We start from the raw sequence: 18,035 nt of genomic DNA, 5'->3' as shown, positions 1-18,035 counted from the left end.
GAAAAAATGCCATATCAACATAGATTCTATGAAGTTTCTATGGTTTATAGATATAGATAGATAAATTTATAGATAGATAGATAGATAGATAATATCAGTGGAGACTAATCTGATCCTAAAATCCAAATGCATAATTCAAATGGGTCCAATTTTTTTTGTTTCTTCGGTATCCTTTAATTTTAATCTATTAACAGGCTTAGCCCAAACGGCCCAATCATAACACCATGTCATAAACGACCTTGGTGGCAGAAACATGGCGAGGCTCAGCAGCTCCAATGGAGAAACGCAACATATATAAATGATCTCCCCAATCGCCAATCGCATTTGTAAAACTCACCCAATTGATTGTTGAATGGGAGTTTAGCGTCTCTAAGTCATGCCCCTTCGAACTCTTCTAGAGCCACCCTAACACACTTCAACAACAAGAAGTCAAGTCATAAATATTAAATCATTATTATTTAATTAAGTAATTATTATAAGGGCATCAATGCCTTCCTCAGGTGCGTTCACGATCTTCACCTTCATCGTCTAGCATTTGATTGCTTCACCTGTGCACTCTTGTCATTTTCCATTACCGATTTCAGCAGTTCGCAGGCTCGCTATGGCAGCAGCATCCAGCTCCCTCTCGCTCAAGCAGGGGCTCTTACTTCGCCCTTCGCATACCAATCCTCTCACCCGACCTCGTCCTTCTTCCACTTCCCTCCCTTCCAGAAGCTTCCGCAGATGCTACGCCGCTTTCGCCAACGAGAATCGCGAGTACGTCATCGTTGGGGGCGGAAATGCCGCGGGATATGCTGCTCGCACCTTCGTCGAACACGGCATGGCCGATGGTCGTCTTTGTATTGTCACCAAAGAGGTCCTTTTCTACTTTCTGACCTCTCTCTCTCTCTCTCTCTCTATCTCTCTCTATCTCTCTCTGTTTGATTGATACGATTTACAAATACAGGCATATGCGCCTTACGAGCGTCCTGCACTCACAAAAGCGTATTTGTTTCCACCGGATAAGAAGCCTGCGCGCCTTCCTGTAATAATTTTCCTCCTTTCCCTATGATATGCCTTTGCTAGTCCTGATTGCTGTTTATCCAATTGTTGTGCTGTCAACGGTGTATTGGAATTATACTCGGTTATTTAAGCTATCTAATTCTGGAAAGTTCTGTTAGAGTTTGTTTGTTTGTTTGTTACAAGTAGGCAGTTAGTTATTCGATGCACCTCATTGTATCAGTCTATTGCTTATAAGCTCAGTTATATCACGGTCAATATAAGATTACTCATTTCTCATTTACTCACCTGTCTTTGTAAATCCTTACTTTTATATTCTTAATTCCTAGGGTTTTCACACCTGTGTTGGATCGGGTGGAGAAAGGCAGACTCCAGAGTGGTATCAAGAGAAGGGGATAGAGGTACGCTCTCTTTTGCAGTTGCAATCATTTTGTAATACAAGTTGTCGAGATTGTTTTTACTTTTGTGTTTGTGCGCGTTATACTATTGAGACAGGATTGCTTGAAATGAAATGGATGGTTTTATTCTGGAAAGCTCTTAATTTGAAGTAGCATTGTCAGGCTGGAAACAGTTCTCATACATTTCATGCTACTGGTTTACTGTTCAGATGTTGTATCAAGATCCAGTCAAGGATATTGATATTGAAAAGCAAACTTTGACAACTAATTCTGGAAAACATCTGAAGTATGGCTCACTTATAATTGCTACAGGGAGTTCAGCCTCGAGGTATCAGTCTATTTACTTTAGTTCATCTTATATTGTTTTAATAAAAAACTGGTCCTCAAAATCTGATTGTCAACTGTCTTGATGATAGATTTCCGGAGAAAATTGGGGGAAACCTACCTGGCGTTCACTATATCCGGGAGGTTGCAGATGCTGATGCACTGATTTCATCATTGGTAATATATGGTCAAGCCTATTTTGACCTATTGTTTTACTAGTTTGAATTTTTTTTCCCACTTTTGAAGTGGTTAAACTTTGCATTGGCAGCTTTAGCATCCTTCATGTGAATTGGGATTTTGCAAATTGTGCATATTTCCTCTGAGGGTTACCTCAAAACTGTCATGTATTATGATTCATTATGTATATATTTACAGTAGATAAATTTATTTGAACATATACTCTGTTCCTCATGGATTTAAGTCTCCAGGGAAAAGCAAAAAAGGTTGTAGTTGTTGGAGGTGGATATATAGGAATGGAGATTGCTGCTGCAACAGTTGCTTGGAAACTTGATACAACAGTAAGTGTTTTCCTCAATCCTTATCTCCTGTCCTGATTCCATTATTACCTACTAATGTGTTCAGCTAAACCGAAAGAAGTCATTTAATTAGGTACTCTGGGTTATGCTTTGACAATCCTTACGTTGAGTAATTTTGGGAATAACGAATAAGTGTATGACATTAATGCTTCCTGATCACTGTTTTTTTTTTACATAGTCTACACTGTGGTAGGGAATGGCATGACAAAAATGACTTCTTACTGTTACTGTGTATACATATTCGCGTTGTTTTGCCTACTCTGATTATTATACTATGAGAGTTGCATACATATGTTGTCCGTATATACATTAAAAAAAGTTGGTTATTTTGTAAAGTTTTTGGCCTACTGACTCAAATTTTATGTCCTCGTGAAAATATAGATCATATTTCCCGAGGATCATCTCTTGCAAAGACTGTTCACTCCTTCGCTTTCCCGGAGATATGAGGAACTCTACCAAAAGAATGGTGTCAAAATATTGAAGGTCTGTAAAACTGTAACTTGATGTATTGGCTATGGTTGATATTGCTTAAAATCTCTTTACATTTCCTTTTCTTTTTCTCTCTTTAAATCATATTCAAAAGGGTGCCTCCATAAAAAATTTGGAAGCTGGCCCTGACGGACATGTAGCTGGTGTCAAACTTGGAGATGGATCTGTTGTAGAAGCTGATACGGTAATTATTTTCTTTTAATATATACTTTAATATAAAGCTTGACTGCTGTGACACCTTCTTTTGTTATTTGCTTTAGTAACATGAATTATTAGAACAGAGAGGTTACTTCTGTATTAGAGAAGTTCAATGAATTGGAAATTACGTTCTTCTTCTGGTTTGCAGGTAATTGTAGGCATTGGAGCAAAACCTGCTGTGAGTCCCTTTGAGCGGGTGGGCTTGAATACACAAGTTGGTGGATTACAGGTAAAGCCAATGAATAACAGATTATTTGCAACAAAATTATAGGCATGTTGAAATACAGTAACAGTTGAAGAGCCTTTTGTTTATGCCATCCTTTCACTGACTTTTCCTCTTCTGTGAATGTACATCATCAATTTTTGGAGACCGTGTTCTTTGTTTGAGCTACTCTATTTGAGCTACATTTACAGATGTAATTTGATAGAGCCTTAAACTAAAGTTATCCGTATTTCAGGTTGATGGTCAGTTCCGGACTGGCATTCCTGGAATCTTTGCTATCGGTGATGTCGCAGCTTTCCCTTTAAAGGTATATACCAAATACCATTCATTTGCTTGAAATTGAGTTCTCTTAATTTCTTGTTCACCTGATGTATTTCCGAAAACTGGACAGATATATAACCGTACTGCTCGAGTGGAACATGTAGATCATGCTCGTCGCTCAGCACAGCACTGTGTAAAATCATTACTCACTGCACAAACTCACACGTATAATCAACCATCTCTTCCTGCAATTAACTTAGAATTTGTGGTTATGTCCCTGCTGATCTATCTTAGTTTCATTTATGCGTTTCAGGTACGATTACCTTCCATACTTCTACTCAAGGGTGTTTGAATATGAAGGGAGCCCCAGAAAAGTATGGTGGCAGTTCTTCGGAGACAATGGTAAATGTTCTTCAAAATAAAATATAAGAGAATTTTTCTCCGATCCTCTTACTCTTAAATTTTCTTTTGACAGTCGGAGAAACAGTTGAAATTGGAAACTTTGATCCTAAAGTAGCTACCTTCTGGATTGAATCTGGTAGGTCTTTTACGGTCCCTTTATCTTCTGTGACCCTTTGTATTAATCTTTGGATTACCTAGTTTATAGTGATGTTCGCAAAGACATGCTATTGTGTTATTGCGGAATGTATGCAAGTGCTTATTTATCTTTTGATTTGCAATTACTAAGAATATAATTACTTGATGCCGTTCAGGTAAGCTGAAAGGAGTGCTGCTTGAAAGTGGGAGCCCTGAGGTACTTGCTACTGTTTCTTTCAACATTCAACTGCATATAGTAGCTGTTAGATTTAGATAGTATACACATGAAGTTGTTTGCCATTATAAAGAAGCATCTTCATGAAAATTACCTAATTTTACTTGGCTTTTAATTTGAGTTTTCAAACGCTTTAAACTCTTTTATACCTAAAAAATAAATAAAAACTTGCCTTTATTATATGTCCTAGTGTCACAGAAGTGCAGCTACAAGTCACAGATTTTTAGAGGGATCATTTTACATATATACTTTTTTTCTTCTCAGGAATTTCAGCTCCTGCCTAAACTAGCCAGAAATCAACCCGTAATTGATAAGGCGAAGCTTCAAAGCGCATCTTCTGTGGAGGAGGCCCTAGACATTGCTTGGAGATCCTTGCAAGTTGAAGCTACAGTCTAATACAGATCTTGGCAATTCCACTCTGCTGTAACTGCTTTTCAGCGCTAAGATTACCGGCCATCAAAATCATCCTAGTAGAGAGTAGGGGCCGTCCCTTTGAGAGGAAATAATTTTCGTGGTATTCTCATCTTGGTCACGACGAGCTGAATGTCTCCTTTGGATATGATCCGCTGCCATTTGGGTCTATGTAACAACAATAATTTCTTAATAATTCAATACTTTAGATAAAGTATATTTTTGTTCTCGAAGTTTGATAAAAATTTAAAAAATATTTCTAAGTTTTATTTTGTTTCAATTATGTTCTAAAAGTTTTCAATTTGCATCAAATATACCCTTTGACTACTAAATTTTCAAAAAAATTTAAGACTAATCTAATAATAATGCATGAAAATTATACTTGACTTGTGTTGAGGATTGTTTTTATGAAATTGTTGTTGAATTGGTCTTAAATTTTTTGAAAAATTAGCCGTCAGGGGTATATTTGATGGTCAGGGATATATTTGATGCAAATCGAAAACTTTTGAGATAAAATTAAAATAAAATAAAATTTAGGATATTTTTGAAAATTTTGTCAAACTTTAAGGACAAAAAATATACTTTACCCTAATACTTTTGGTCATTATATACCCACAAATTCCCCCTTCTCCCTTGGGACATGGGGAAGTTACACTTCTTGCAAGGTAGATATCGTCACCACAGGGTTACTGTTACTGTTAGCAGATTAGCCTTATTCAAATTTCATGGTTGTTAGAAACAAGTTTTTGACCAAAAATAATTTAAGGCCGGATAAAAAATTAGGAATGAAGAGTGAAAGGATAAGAAAAGACACGGACAAAATACAAAAGATAAAAAAAGATAAAATGAAAATATAAAAGGACAGATAGGGATTTTTTTAATAGTCCTCTAAGAAATTTGTTTTTTAGTAATTTAGGTTATAAGAAGGGTTTTTCTTACTAAACATTTAAAGAATTTATTCTTGACAATTTAGATCAGAATGATAAAATTGAAAGAAACTAATATTTAGAAATATTTCAATTTTTTCATGCAATAAGTAAAGCTAATCACTTGCCTCGCTTGAATACATATTGAATAACGTGCATAATAGCTCCCATAAAATTTATTCATTAAAAATTGTATAAATTGTCTCACAAAAAGTATTTAAATAGATCTTTAATAAATTAACCTAAAAGATAATATAAGATAACTTAATTTAAATTTTCTAAAGATAAAATAACTAATTTAAATCAAATTTGATCTTGTTAGATTAGATCAGATTTGATTTAAATTTAAAATCCTAAAGATATAATAATCAATTTAAATTATATATGATCTTATTAAATTAGATCAGTTTTGATTTAAATTTAAAACACCTAAAAATACTAAATAAAACAAAATCAAATCAAATCTTTTGATAACCCTAACAACAATTCAAATTTAATTCTAACAAACTAAATTCGAATTTATATCTTCCCAATGAACTTGAAGGCCATTTTTGAGCTTCTTGCTATCCTCGCTTAACCCAATGGATCTTATGTGTTGTCACCACTTTAGCACCACTGTTTTTGAGATGAACTCTTGGTCTCCTTGATGTCCAAGACTAGCATTGTATAATTCTTCTAGTATTTAGATCTTTGAATATGACAAAATTACTATTCTGTCCCTTCTCTCTAAAATTATGAAAATACCCTTCTGAACACGTATCATCCTCTCCCTTTTGATAACCCTTTCGCCACCTCCATTCATGAATCAGGAGCATATGGAGAAAGATAAGAACATCCCCGTCACTCGCAAGGAGTTGGCACACATCCTAAAGGACAACAAAGAGGCAAATTAACCCACTTAGGAGATAAACCCACCATTTGAGCATCACATTCTAGCAAAATCGTACCCTAAGGGGGTACAACCACTTTCGCAAGTTTGATGGTACCGTGAGTGCCAAGAAACACATCATATCATTTTCGGATGATCTCAGAGTGTTTAGGAACCATTAGAAGTTCGAGATTAGGGAGTTCTCGAAGTCATTGACGGGAAGGGCGTTCACCTGGTATGCTAAGTTAAAAGCCAATATCATCAACACCTGGGAGCAATTGGTGATGGAATTTTGCAACAAGTTTCTAGAGGAGGAACCTTCATGCACATCATGGACCTAGGAAGAGTGAAACAAAGACAAAGAGAAGGATTAGTGACATTTATCAAGAGATACATAGATCAAGCTTTTATTTTGCATGGACACCCTCTTAGAACCACAATTGGCGTATGAGTGTATTAGAAACGTGGAAGACGGGTCCTAAATTTATCTGTTCATGAGCAACATAAATATCTTTTCTATACTCTTGAAGACAGCATCTGACATAACTGAGGCAATGAAGTGCAATGAGAGAAGATCTAAAGAAGTTTTTCCTCTAGAGGTGTGTGTTGCTAATTGTAGGAGCAGAAGGCGTTCCTATCGTCAGGGTCCTAACAGAAGCAGTCTTCCACCGTCGCTATCCCTTTCCATAGCTCAGACCATGGTGGTCGTAAATGGATGGTTCGAGGACAAAACATTGAATCCCAGAACATATAGAGAACCACTAGAAGACTTGAGGGACCTAAAGTACTGCTTGGTACATCAAAATAAGAGTCATGGTTTAACTGATTATTACGTGGTAAGAATGGTATTCCATAACCAAGTAAAAAAAGGAAACATACTCCTACACAGAGAACAAAATCAAACAGGTGTGAAGAACACCCCTTTTCCTAACATGACATTGGAATGATAGGTGTTGCAAGAGAGATAATACTGATTGATATTGTAGATGAGGCTAAAAGAATGATCACCATGGAGCAGTCCTAAGATAAAGACACATTAGCAAGAGATCTTTTGAAATCTTGAGGATATACTATCATATTTAACCTACTCGGGCTAGAATCCTAAATTCAAAAAGAGATAGCCAAAGCCTTAATAAGAGTCATTCAGAAACTTGAAAAAAATCTTTGGGGGCTATCAATTCCCTGCTCACAAGATTACCAAAAGCCCATGAAAATATCCTAGTGTTATGGAATCCCGACTCATTCAACAGGGAGTTCTACCATAGTAAATCAATGCTCATTGAAGCAGTGGTGAAAAAATTTCGTCTTTAATCGTGTACTCAAATGTTATAAATGATGCATCTTAAAAAGTTTGCATTGAAAAAGAATTCTAGAAAATGAGATATCACACCCTGTGAGCTCCTTAATAAAAAAGAGAGAGCAAGAGCAGGGCAAGAAAATTTTTGGATTATGCATAGTATTAAATGTGTGTATAGATTCCTCCTCCAAAAGCAAAACGTATATTTAAAATAAAATGATCACACAAGTAGGCAAAAGAAATAAAATTCCTTGAAGGAGTATGCATAGTATTAAATAAAAAGAAAAGCATGACACTCAAAGAGAGGTATAACGATAAAAGTCATAGAGACATCAAAAAAAAATATACTTTATTAAAGCCTTACATCTTTCACAAAAAATAACTAAGAAAAGCTTCAAAAGATCTTCAAAGGATATGATGAAAAAAGTAACCTCGTTATACTTGGTTGATTGCTCTCACTTCGAGTTGACACTAGTTAGTTTAGCCTTCATAGTGTCCAATTCAAATCTAAGCTTGTCAACTTTTGTTTGAAGAGTAGAAATGCCAAAAGAAAAGGTATCATACTCTTTGGACAAGAATTTCTCTCCAACAAAGCCAGGTACTCTAGATGGAGACTTCAGTTTAAAAGAGAGATTTTCAAGACAAGGACCTTTGAATTTAAATAACTTAAGGTTATTTAGATGTGCTTCTACTATATCTCTATGAACACCCTACAAGTATGCAAAGGTGTACGTAGCAAAGAACATCTACACGTTCAGAAACACCTGATACCCAAGTTTCTTGAAAAGACGGTTGAAGTCGCTAAGAAGCACGAAGGAAGGGAAGTCTTGATATCACCATAGAAACACTTAAACTCGTTATGAGCAGAAGCTGGCAAACAACAATAAATCATATAAGTTGTTCCATGAGAAATCCACCTGGAACATTATCTTAAAGAGTCTTTAAAGAAGCTAAGTACTCTCAACTTTGATATTAAAGCTCTTAATTCTATGCGCATTTATCATCTTGTGGAACATTGATGAGCGGATAATTCGTACGCTTTTTGGCATTGTTTTTAGTATGTTTTTAGTATCTTTTAGTTAGTTTTTATTATATTCTTATTAGTTTTTAGTTAAAATTCACTTTTCTGGACTTTACTATGAGTTTGTGTATTTTTCTGTGATTTCAGGTATTTTCTGGCTGAAATTGAGGGATCTGAGCAAAAATCTGATCCAGAGACTGAAAAGGACTGCAGATGCTGTTGGATTCTGACCTCCCTGCACTCGAAGTGAATTTTCTGGAGCTACAGTAGCCCAATTGGCGCGCTCTCAACGGCGTTGGAAAGTAGACATCCTGGGCTTTCCAGCAATATATGATAGTCCATACTTTGCTCAAGATTTGATGGCCCAAACCGGCGTTCAAAGTCACCTCAAGAAATTCCAGCGTTAAACGCCGGAACTGGCACCTAAATGGGAGTTAAACGCCCAAACTGGCATAAAAGCTGGCGTTTAACTCCAAGGAGAGTCTCTACACGAAAATGCTTCATTGCTCAGCCCAAGCACACACCAAGTGGGCCCGGAAGTGGATTTTTATGTCATTTACTCATCTCTGTACATCCTAGGCTACTAGTTTTCTATAAGTAGGACCTTTTACTATTGTATTTTCATCTTTGGATTATTTTTAGATCCTTTGATCATCTTTGGACATCTAGTTCTTAGATCATTGGGAGGCTGGCCTCACGGCCATGCCTAGACCTTGTTCTTATGTATTTTCAACGGTGGAGTTTCTACACACCATAGATTAAGGTGTGGAGCTCTGCTGTACCTCGAGTATTAATGCAATTACTATTGTTCTTCTATTCAATTCCGCTTGTTCTTGTTCCAAGATATCACCTGTTCTTCAACTTGATGAATGTGATGATCCGTGACACTCATCATCATTCTCAATTATGAACAAAGTGACTGACAACCACTCTTGTTCTACAAGCATACGAGGCTTAGTGAATATCTCTTGGATTCCTGATAACACGATGCATGGTTGATCGCCTGACAACCGAGTGCTCGCCTGACAAACGAGCCAGCCATTCCGTGAGATCAGAGTCTTCGTGGTATAGGCGAGAACTGATGGCGGCATTCAAGAGAATCCGGAAGGTCTAACCTTGTCTGTGGTATTCTGAGTAGGATTCAATGATTGAATGACTGTGACGTGCTTCAAACTCCTAGCAGGCGGGGCGTTAGTGACAGACGCAAAAGGATCGATGGATTTTATTCCGGCCTGACCGAGAACCGACAGCTGATTAGCCATATGCTGTGACAGAGCATGGGAACATTTTCACTGAGAGGATGGGAGGTAGCCACTGACAACGGTGAAACCCTACATGAGCTTGCCATGGAAAGGAGTAAGAAGGATTGGATGAAGACTGTAGGAGAGCAGAGAGACGGAAGGGAAGGCATCTTCATACGCTTGTCTGAAGCTCTCACCAATGATATACATAAGTATCTCTATCTTTATCTTTATGCTTTATTCGTTTATCACTATACCCAATTGAGTCTGCCTGACTGAGATTTACAAGGTGACCATAGCTTGCTTCATAGCAACAATCTCCGTGGGATCGACCCTTACTCACGTAAGGTTTATTACTTGGACGACCCAGTGCACTTGCTGGTTAGTTGTGCGAAGTTGTGTTTATGCCATGGTATTGAGCACCAAGTTTTTGGATTCATTACCGGGGATTATTTGAATATGGACAAAGTAGTGATCACAATTTCGTGCACCAAGTTTTTGGCGCCGTTGCCGGGGAATTAAATGTCCTAACTACAGTTTCGCATTTGTTCCCTGCAATAACAGTGCCATGTTTTGATCCGGCAACAACACCAAGTTTTTGGCGCCGTTGCCGGGGATTGTTTGTGTATGGACAACTGACGGTTCATCTTGTTGCTTAGATTAGGTATTTTTTTTCTTCAGAGTTCTTAAGAATGAATTCTAGTGTTTCATGATGATCTGTTGAAATCTGGCTGGCTGAGAAGCCATGTCTAATCTTATTGGACCGAGGTTTCAACTAATCATCACAATAGCTTGTTGATCTCTATCAATCTTGCTATTGGAGCAATGATCTGCTAAGGCTTGGCTGGCCATTGGCCATGTCTAGTGTTTTGGACCGAAGCTTTCTTTGAAAGCTTGGCTGGCTGTGAAGGCATGTCTAATTCCTGGACCGGAGTCTTAGACTAGCATTGCAATGATTCCTGGAAATTCAACTTGAGAATTATGAAACCTTTATTTTCTGCTTTCATAATTTTCGAAAAAAGCACAAAAAAAATTAGAAAATCATAAAAACCAAAAATATTTCTTGTTTGAGTCTAGTGTTTAATTTTAAGTTTGGTGTCTTGCATGCCTTGTTTATTTGATCTTGGTTCTATTTTCAAGTCAATAGTACAGGGAACTGAAGATTCAGAACATGCAGCAGAGGAATTACACAGAAAAAGCTGGGCGTTCAAAACGCCCAGTGAAGAAGGACAGACTGGCGTTTAAACGCCAGCCAGGGTACCTGGTTGGGCGTTTAACGCCCAAAAAGGTAGCATTTTGGGCGTTAAACGCCAGAATGGATACCATTCTGGGCGTTTAACGCCAGGATGGCACTAGGGGAAAGATTTTGTTTTCAAAATCAATTTTTTTCAAGTTTTCAAAGTTTTTCAAAATCAAATCTTTTTCAAATCATATCTTTTCAATCAAATGTTTTCAAAATCAATTTCTTTTCTTTTTCAAAGATACTTACTAACAATTAATGATTTGATTGAACATCTCAAAGTTGTTACCTTTTCTGTTGAGAAAGGTTTAAATGTTTGAATCATATCTTTTCTTGTTAGGCAGGTCATTAATTTTTAAAATCAAATCTTTTTAAAAATTGTTCTCAAATCATATCTTTTCAATCACATAATTTTTTTAAAACCAATCATATCTTCTTAACCACATCTTTTTCAAAATAGTTTTCAATCAAATCTTCTTAATTTCTAAATTTCAAAATCTTTTTCAAAAATCACTTGATTTCTTTTTCACTTTGAATTTTCGAAAATTATCAATCAATTTTTCAAAATGCTTTCAAAATCTTTTTAATTGAATTTTCGAAAAATCCTCTTCCTCTCTTCCCACATCCTTCTATTTATGGAGTACTACTCTTTCTTAATGCACAATTCGAACTTCATCTAATTAAAGTTCGAATTCTTCCCCTTCTTCTTTCTTCTATTTTTCTTTTCCTCTGACACCTCAAGGAATCTCTATACTGTGACATAGAGGATTCCATATTTTCTTGTTCTCTTTTCTTTCATATGAGCAGGAGCAGAGACAAAGGCATTCTTGTTGAAGCTGACCCTGAACCTGAAAGGACCTTGAAGCGGAAGCTAAGAGAAGCTAAGGCACAACTCTCTGTTGAGGACCTGACCGAATTCTTCAAAGAAGAAGACATGGCAGTCGAAAACAACAACAATGCCAACAATGCAAGGAAGGTGCTGGGTGACTTTACTGCACCTACTCCCAATTTCTATGGGAGAAGCATCTCTATCCCTGCCATTGGAGCAAACAACTTTGAGCTTAAGCCTCAATTAGTTTCTCTAATGCAACAGAATTGCAAATTCCATGGACTTCCAATGGAAGATCCTCATCAGTTTTTAGCTGAATTCTTGCAAATCTGTGACACAGTCAAGACTAATGGGGTTGACCCTGAGGTCTATAGACTGATGCTATTCCCTTTTGCTGTAAGAGACAGAGCTAGAATATGGTTGGACTCACAACCTAAAGAAAGCCTGGACTCTTGGGAAAAGCTAGTCAATGCCTTCTTGGCAAAGTTCTTTCCACCTCAGAAATGGAGTAAGCTTAGAGTGGAAGTCCAAACCTTCAGACAGAAGGATGGTGAATCCCTCTATGAAGCTTGGGAAAGATACAAACAATTAATCAGAAAATGTCCCTCAGACATGCTTTCTGAATGGAGCATCATATGTATTTTCTATGATGGTCTCTCTGAACTATCCAAGATGTCTTTGGATAGCTCTGCTGGAGGATCTCTTCATCTGAAGAAGACGCCTACAGAGGCTCAAGAACTAATTGAAATGGTTGCAAATAACCAATTCATGTACACTTCTGAAAGAAATCCTGTGAACAATGGGACTAGTCAGAAGAAAGGAGTTCTTGAGATTGACACTCTGAATGCCATATTGGCTCAGAATAAGATATTGACTCAACAAGTCAATTTGATTTCTCAAAGTCTGTCTGGAATGCAAAATGCACCAAGCAGTACTAAGGATGCTTCACCTGAAGAAGAAACTTATGATCCTGAGAACCCTTCAATGGAAGAGGTGAATTACCTAGGAGAACCCTATGGAAACACCTATAATTCTTCATGGAGAAATCACCCAAATTTTTCATGGAAGAATCAAGAGAGACCTCAACAAGGTTTCAACAACAACAATGGTGGAAGAAACAGGTTTAGCAATGGCAAGCCTTTTCCATCATCTTCTCAGCAACAGACAGAGAACTCTAAGCAGAACCCCTCTGACTTAGCAACCATGGTCTCTGATCTAATCAAAACCACTCAAAGTTTCATGACTGAAACAAGGTCCTCCATTAGAAATTTGGAGGCACAAGTGGGACAGCTGAGCAAGAAAGTTACTGAACTCCCTCCTAGTACTCTCCCAAGCAATACAGAAGAAAATCCAAAAGGAGAGTGCAAAGCCATAACCATGGCCGAATCTGGAGAGGAAAGAGAGGAAGTGGACGCCATTGAGGAAGACCTCAGTGGGCGTGCACTGACCTCCAATGAGTTCCCTAATGAGGAACCATGGGAATCTGAGGCTCAAAATGAGACCATAGAGATTCCATTGGACTTATTTCTGCCTTTCATGAGCTCTGATGAGTATTCCTCCTCTGAAGAGGATGAGTATGTCACTGAAGAGCAAGTTGCTAAATACCTTGGAGCAATCATGAAGCTAAATGACAAGTTATTTGGAAATGAGACTTGGGAGGATGAACCTCCTTTGCTCACCAAAGAACTGGATGACTTGTCTAGGCAGAAATTACCTCAAAAGAAACAAGATCCTGGGAAGTTTTCAATATCTTGTACCATTGGCACCATGACCTTCAAGAAGGCTCTGTGTGACTTAGGGTCAAGTGTAAACCTCATGCCTCTCTCTGTAATAGAGAGGCTAGGGATCTTTGAGGTACAAGCTGCAAGAATCTCACTAGAGATGGCAGACAACTCAAGAAAACAAGCTCATGGACTTGTAGAGAATGTTTTGGTAAAAGTTGAAGACCATTACATCCCTACTGATTTCATAGTCCTAGAGACTGGGAAGTGCATGGATGAATCCATCATCCTTGGCAGACCCTTCCTAGCCACAGCAAAGGCTGTGATTGATGTTGATGGAGGTGAACTGATCATTCAAGTGAATGAAGAATCCCTTGTGTTTAAGGCTCAAGGATACCCCTCTGTCATCATGGAGAAGAAGCATAAAGAGCTTCTCTCAAATCAGAGACAAACAGAGCCCCCACAGTCAAACTCTAAGTTTGGTGTTGGGAGGCCACAACCAAACTCTAAGTTTGGTGTTGGGAGGTTCCAACATTGCTCTGAGTATCTGTGAGGCTCCATGAGAGCCTTCTGTCAAGCTACTGACATTAAAGAAGCGCTTGTTGGGAGGCAACCCAATGATTATATTTTATCTATTTCTTTTGTTATTTTATGATTTTTGTAGGTTGATGATCATAAGAAGTCACAAAATCCATTGAAAAAGCAAAAACAGAATGAAAAACAGGAAGAAAAACAGCACACCCTGGAGGAAGAATTCACTGGCGTTTAAACGCCAGTGAGTCTAGCAGTTGGGCGTTTAACGCCCAGTCTGGCACCATTCTGGGCGTTTAACGCCAGAAAGGGGCACCAGACTGGCGTTAAACGCCAGAAAAGGGCAAGAACCTGGTGTTAAACGCCAGGAATGGGCATCAGCCCGGCGTTTAACGCCAGAAATGGCTCAAAACGTGATTTTTGATGCCATTTGGTGCAGGGATGACTTTTCCTTGACACCACAGGATCTGTGGACCCCACAGGATCCCCACCAACCCCACCACTCTCTCTCTTCTTCTTCACCTATTCACCAATCACCTCATTACCTCTTCCCCAAAACCCCTTCACCTATCAAATCCCATCTTTCTCTTCACCACTCACATCCATCCTTCATAAAACCCCACCAACCTCACCCTTCAAATTCAACATCACTTCCCCCCTCCTTGGCCGAATACATAAGCCATCTCCTTCTCCCTCATTTCTTCTTCTTCTACTCTCTTCTTTCTTCTTTTGCTCGAGGACGAGCAAACCTTTTAAGTTTGGTGTGGTAAAAGCATTGCTTTTTGTTTTTCCATAACCATTTATGGCATCCAAGGCCGGAGAAACCTCTAGAAAGAGGAAAGGGAAGGCAAAAGCTTCCACCTCCGAGTCATGGGAGATGGATAGATTCATCTCAAGGGTGCATCAAGACCACTTCTATGAAGTTGTGGCCTTGAAGAAGGTGATCCCCGAGGTCCCCTTTTCACTCAAAAAGGGTGAATACCCGGAGATCCGCCATGAGATCCGAAGAAGAGGTTGGGAAGTGCTTACCAACCCCATTCAACAAGTCGGAATCTTGATGGTTCAAGAGTTCTATGCCAATGCATGGATCACCAAGAACCATGATCAAAGTATGAACCCGGATCCAAAGAATTATCTTACTATGGTTCGGGGGAAATACTTGGATTTTAGTCCGGAAAATGTAAGGTTAGCATTCAACTTGCCCATGATGCAAGGAGATGAACATCCTTACACTAGAAGGGTCAACTTTGATCAAAGGTTGGACCAAGTCCTCACAGTCATCTGTGAAGAGGACGCCCAATGGAAGAGAAATTCAAAAGGGAAGCCGGTTCAACTGAGAAGGCATGACCTCAAGCCCATCACTAAGAAAAGGATGGAGCAAACAAGAGACCCCTCTCATCATGAGAGAGGAGCAACAAAGACAAGGAAGAGACATTGAGGAGCTCAAGCACTCCATAAGACCTTCAAGAGGAAGAACAAGCCGCCATCACTAAGGTGGACCCGTTCTTTAATTTCCTTGTTCTTTAATTTTCTGTTTTTTCGAATTTTAGTGCTTTATATTATCCATGTTTGTGTCTTATGATCATTAGTGTCTTAGTGTCTATGCCTTAAAGTTATGAATGTCCTATGAATCCATCACCTTTCTTAGAGATTGTTCTTAATTGAAAAAGAAAAGAATTGCATGAATTTTGAATTTTATAACAGTTTAATTATCTTGATGTGGTGACAACACTTTTGTTCTCTGAATGTATGCTTGAACAGTGCATATGTCTTTTGAATTTGTGGTTCATGAATGTTGGCTCTTGAAAGAATGATGAAAAAGGAGACATGTTACTGAGGATCTGAAAAATCATAAAAAAATGATTCTTGAAGCAAGAAAAAGCAGTGAATACAAAAAAAAAAAAAAAGAGAAGAGGCGAAAAAAAAAACCGAAAAAAAAGGGGGGAAAGAAAGAAAACGAAAAAGAAAGAAAAAGAAAGAAATAAAGTTGTGATCCAAGGCAAAAAGAGTGTGCTTAAGAACCCTGGACACCTCTAGTTGGGGACTCTAGCAAAGCTGAGTCACAATCTGAAAAGGTTCACCCAATTATGTGTCTGTGGCATGTATGTATCCGGTGGTAATACTGGAAGACAGAGTGCTTTGGGCCACAGCCAAGACTCAATAAGTAGCTGTGTTCAAGAATCATCATACTTAACTAGGAGAATCAATAACACTATCTGGATTCTGAGTTCCTAAAGAAGCCAATCATTCTGAATTCCAAAGGATAAAGTGAGATGCCAAAACTATTCAGAGGCAAAAAGCTAAAAGCCCCGCTCATCTAATTAATACTGATCTTCATAGATGTTTTTGGAGTTCATTGCATATTCTCTTCTTTTTATCTTATTTGATTTTCAGTTGCTTGGGGACAAGCAACAATTTAAGTTTGGTGTTGTGATGAGCGGATAATTTGTACGCTTTTTGGCATTGTTTTTAGTATGTTTTTAGTATCTTTTAGTTAGTTTTTATTATATTCTTATTAGTTTTTAGTTAAAATTCACTTTTCTGGACTTTACTATGAGTTTGTGTGTTTTTCTGTGATTTCAGGTATTTTCTGGCTGAAATTGAGGAATCTGATCCAGAGACTCAAAAGGACTGCAGATGCTGTTGGATTCTGACCTCCCTGCACTCGAAGTGAATTTTCTGGAGCTACAGAAGCCCAATTGGCGCGCTCTCAACGGCGTTGGAAAGTAGACATCCTGGGCTTTCCAGCAATATATGATAGTCTATACTTTGCCCAAGATTTGATGGCCCAAATCGGCATTCAAAGTCACCTCAAGAAATTCCAGCGTTAAACGCCGGAACTGGCACCTAAATGGGAGTTAAACGCCCAAACTGGCATAAAAGCTGGCGTTTAACTCCAAGGAGAGTCTCTACACGAAAATGCTTCATTGCTCAGCCCAAGCACACACCAAGTGGGCCCGGAAGTGGATTTTTATGTCATTTACTCATCTCTGTACACCCTAGGCTACTAGTTTTCTATAAGTAGGACCTTTTACTATTGTATTTTCATCTTTGGATTATTTTTAGATCCTTTGATCATCTTTGGACATCTAGTTCTTAGATCATTGGGAGGCTGGCCTCACGGCCATGCCTAGACCTTGTTCTTATGTATTTTCAACGGTGGAGTTTCTACACACCATAGATTAAGGTGTGGAGCTCTGCTGTACCTCGAGTATTAATGCAATTACTATTGTTCTTCTATTCAATTCCGCTTGTTCTTGTTCCAAGATATCACCTGTTCTTCAACTTGATGAATGTGATGATCCGTGACACTCATCATCATTCTCACTTATGAACAAAGTGACTGACAACCACTCTTGTTCTACAAGCATACGAGGCTTAGTGAATATCTCTTGGATTCCTGATAACACGATGCATGGTTGATCACCTGACAACCGAGTGCTCGCCTGACAAACGAGCCAGCCATTCCGTGAGATCAGAGTCTTCGTGGTATAGGCGAGAACTGATGGCGGCATTCAAGAGAATCCGGAAGGTCTAACCTTGTCTGTGGTATTCTGAGTAGGATTCAATGATTGAATGACTGTGACGTGCTTCAAACTCCTAGCAGGCGGGGCGTTAGTGACAGACGCAAAAGGATTGATGGATTTTATTCCGGCCTGACTGAGAACCGACAGCTGATTAGCCATATGCTGTGACAGAGCATGGGAACATTTTCACTGAGAGGATGGGAGGTAGCCACTGACAACGGTG

The 18,035-nt window shown here is 38.4% G+C and overlaps 1 protein-coding gene and 1 non-coding gene across 3 annotated transcripts; one reads left to right on the top strand and one right to left on the bottom strand.

The window, feature by feature from the left end:
- The first annotated feature begins 254 nt into the window (after window positions 1–254).
- On the top strand, window positions 255–5,268 carry LOC130948842 (monodehydroascorbate reductase, chloroplastic/mitochondrial-like). 2 transcript variants are annotated; one of them, XM_057877718.1, is made up of 16 exons: window positions 255–500; window positions 585–856; window positions 947–1,024; window positions 1,329–1,400; window positions 1,607–1,725; window positions 1,814–1,898; window positions 2,150–2,239; window positions 2,639–2,740; window positions 2,841–2,930; window positions 3,093–3,173; window positions 3,403–3,474; window positions 3,559–3,653; window positions 3,742–3,830; window positions 3,904–3,966; window positions 4,142–4,182; window positions 4,465–5,268. In XM_057877718.1, exons 1-16 carry the CDS (start codon window positions 488–490, stop codon window positions 4,594–4,596), a joined length of 1,494 nt encoding a protein of 497 aa, XP_057733701.1. In that variant the 5' UTR covers window positions 255–487; the 3' UTR covers window positions 4,597–5,268. The 2 variants fall into 2 exon arrangements, with proteins under 2 accessions (XP_057733701.1, XP_057733702.1); XM_057877719.1 differs by having other exon boundaries at window positions 268–500; window positions 588–856.
- Window positions 5,269–12,543: 7,275 nt separating this feature from the next.
- On the bottom strand, window positions 12,544–12,651 carry LOC130953944 (small nucleolar RNA R71). The gene has a single exon (XR_009076103.1). It is a non-coding gene; the product is annotated as a small nucleolar RNA R71 (small nucleolar RNA).
- Window positions 12,652–18,035: the final 5,384 nt, after the last annotated feature.

The sequence above is a fragment of the Arachis stenosperma genome, chromosome 9 (genome assembly GCF_014773155.1).
Source record: "Arachis stenosperma cultivar V10309 chromosome 9, arast.V10309.gnm1.PFL2, whole genome shotgun sequence".
NCBI classification, from domain to species: domain Eukaryota; kingdom Viridiplantae; phylum Streptophyta; class Magnoliopsida; order Fabales; family Fabaceae; genus Arachis; species Arachis stenosperma.
Note: the sequence above shows the minus strand (reverse complement) of the source record. Positions and strands in the feature narration are given on the sequence as shown.